Raw genomic sequence first — 2,057 nt, forward strand, 5'->3', positions numbered from 1 at the left:
TTATTTTGGTCGATTCCTACATGTTTTTCTATTGTGATCACCTTGTCCACACACAGAACATAAAAACGCCCTCTTAGACTCTTTCTCTGAAGCAGGTTTGAGTCTTTCCTTTCTTGGCCTTCTTGCATTCCTTCTCCCTTTAGGTGGTAGGACCACATCTTCCAGCACCTCTGTTGGGATTACCCATAAACTCTCATCTGGCATCGGATTCACTGAAAATTCATAAGTTCTAAGGAGTTTATCCTTCTTGTAGTAAAAAGAGCAATACTGGCCAGGTTTCAATTGCTGGTTCTTTAAAACCGCCCAAGCATACGGACATGGAAGTTCATCCATTTAAAATTTTTCGCAACTGCATGTTCCCTCTTCAAGGCACACTATGTTTCGCCTTACCCCTTCAAACACAGTATATAACTGCTCTATAGCAGGCCTCACCTGCAAAAGTTTTTCTTTTTTTTTAAAAAAAAAGTTTAAAGAACATTATACATTATTATACAGAGTTATACATCCTCATACAAGCAGTAAAATGCAAGTCAGCAGTGCCAAACATCATTATATTTGATTCATTTTACCGTCATTTGCTCCGATGCAATCAGATTTTCCCGAAGGAGTTTGTTGTACTTTTCGCCAAGCTCTATAGATGTCTCCATTGCACTTTTTCTGTTTTTGTTGTTCCACTGTTGTAGCAAATTTGTCATGTACTCCAGCAATCGCATTACTGATAACTCTCTAGCATCCTTGTTTGCTGCATTAATTGACTCTGCAATATTGGAAGTCATTACCATCGACTTTTTCACTTTGGAATATGCCCTAGACCACTTTTCGTAGCCAATTTCGAACAAGTAAGGTTGTACCCTCGGATCAATTTTGCACATTTCTGTCATATGGTACTCAAACTTCTCTATCGTGTAAGCTCTAGCCAAAGCAAATAAGATATCCTTCAATTGTTTGTGATGTTTCTTGAATGTCCGCTTTACATTCTGCCACAAGTGAAACGTGCAAATACAATGTGGTACTTCTGGGTACACAGCTTTTGTGGCATTGAAGATGCTTTCATTTCTATCTGAAACTATACACATCCCTTCTCTAACTCCAAAAGTACCCTTTATCTGGACAAAGAACCACTCCCAAGATTTGTTATTCTCTAAATCTACAATTGCATATGCAAGTGGAAGGATTTTTCCTGTTTATACAAAATAGATATTAGGATTCAGACAATTATACAAATCTTATACACAGTTATACACAATTATACAACTTTATACCAACTGCAAATTTTATAAAAACAACAGCTGTGAAATCCGATACATTTTTATACATGAAACTACAACATTATACAAACTGCAGAAACAAGGTAGATGCAATCAACTCACCAGCTCCATCCTGTGTGCAAGCAGTCAATATGGTACCCTTATATGATGCTTTAAGGAAACTTCCGTCTACGATCATTATCGGTCTGCAATGCTTCTAGCCCTTGATAGATGCATATAACGAAACACATGCATAAAGAAAGCATCCATCTTTTGATTTGTGCAACTTTGTAACCGTTCCTGAATTTGTATGCTCCAACATATAAAAATACTTCGACAACTCCTTATATGAATCACTTGGACTCCCTCTTATCATTGCCATTGATATCTTTTTAGCTCTCCATGCTTTCATGTAGCTCACTTCAATCCCGTGTTGCTTTTGTATGTCCTATATTATATCATTTGCGGTGTAAACTTTTTTTGGATTAACATACTTGTCCTTGACTATACTAGCAATTACACCCGAAGTAGCTTGACGTTGTGTTAAGTATCTTTCACCATAGCCGCACGTGTGATTATTATTGTAACTTCTCACTTTGAATATGTTTGCCTTGAAAACGGCAGAAGATTTGAAACTCCAAGCACAATTGTCATCCATACACATAAGGTGATACCTAGGATTAAAGATCATTCAACTTCTAAATACACTTGTATACAAAAACATAACTACATATATACTAATTTTAATATCTATATACAAATATATACTACTTTATATATATAACAGAATATACAATTATTGACATACCT

At 36.0% G+C, this 2,057-nt stretch overlaps 2 protein-coding genes across 2 annotated transcripts; both read right to left on the reverse strand.

The window, feature by feature from the left end:
• LOC104223675 (uncharacterized) lies at nt 1-333 on the reverse strand. The gene has a single exon (XM_009775143.2). The coding sequence runs from the start codon at nt 331-333 to the stop codon at nt 1-3; it is 333 nt and encodes a 110-aa protein (XP_009773445.2).
• Nucleotides 334-560: 227 nt separating this feature from the next.
• On the reverse strand, nt 561-1,446 carry LOC104223676 (uncharacterized). Its single transcript, XM_009775144.1, has 3 exons — nt 1,371-1,446; nt 1,263-1,265; nt 561-1,180 (listed from the first exon to the last, which is right to left on the reverse strand). The coding sequence occupies exons 1-3, from the start codon at nt 1,444-1,446 to the stop codon at nt 561-563; spliced, it is 699 nt and encodes a 232-aa protein (XP_009773446.1).
• Nucleotides 1,447-2,057: the final 611 nt, after the last annotated feature.

The sequence above is a fragment of the Nicotiana sylvestris genome, chromosome 1 (genome assembly GCF_000393655.2).
Source record: "Nicotiana sylvestris chromosome 1, ASM39365v2, whole genome shotgun sequence".
Classification (NCBI taxonomy): domain Eukaryota; kingdom Viridiplantae; phylum Streptophyta; class Magnoliopsida; order Solanales; family Solanaceae; genus Nicotiana; species Nicotiana sylvestris.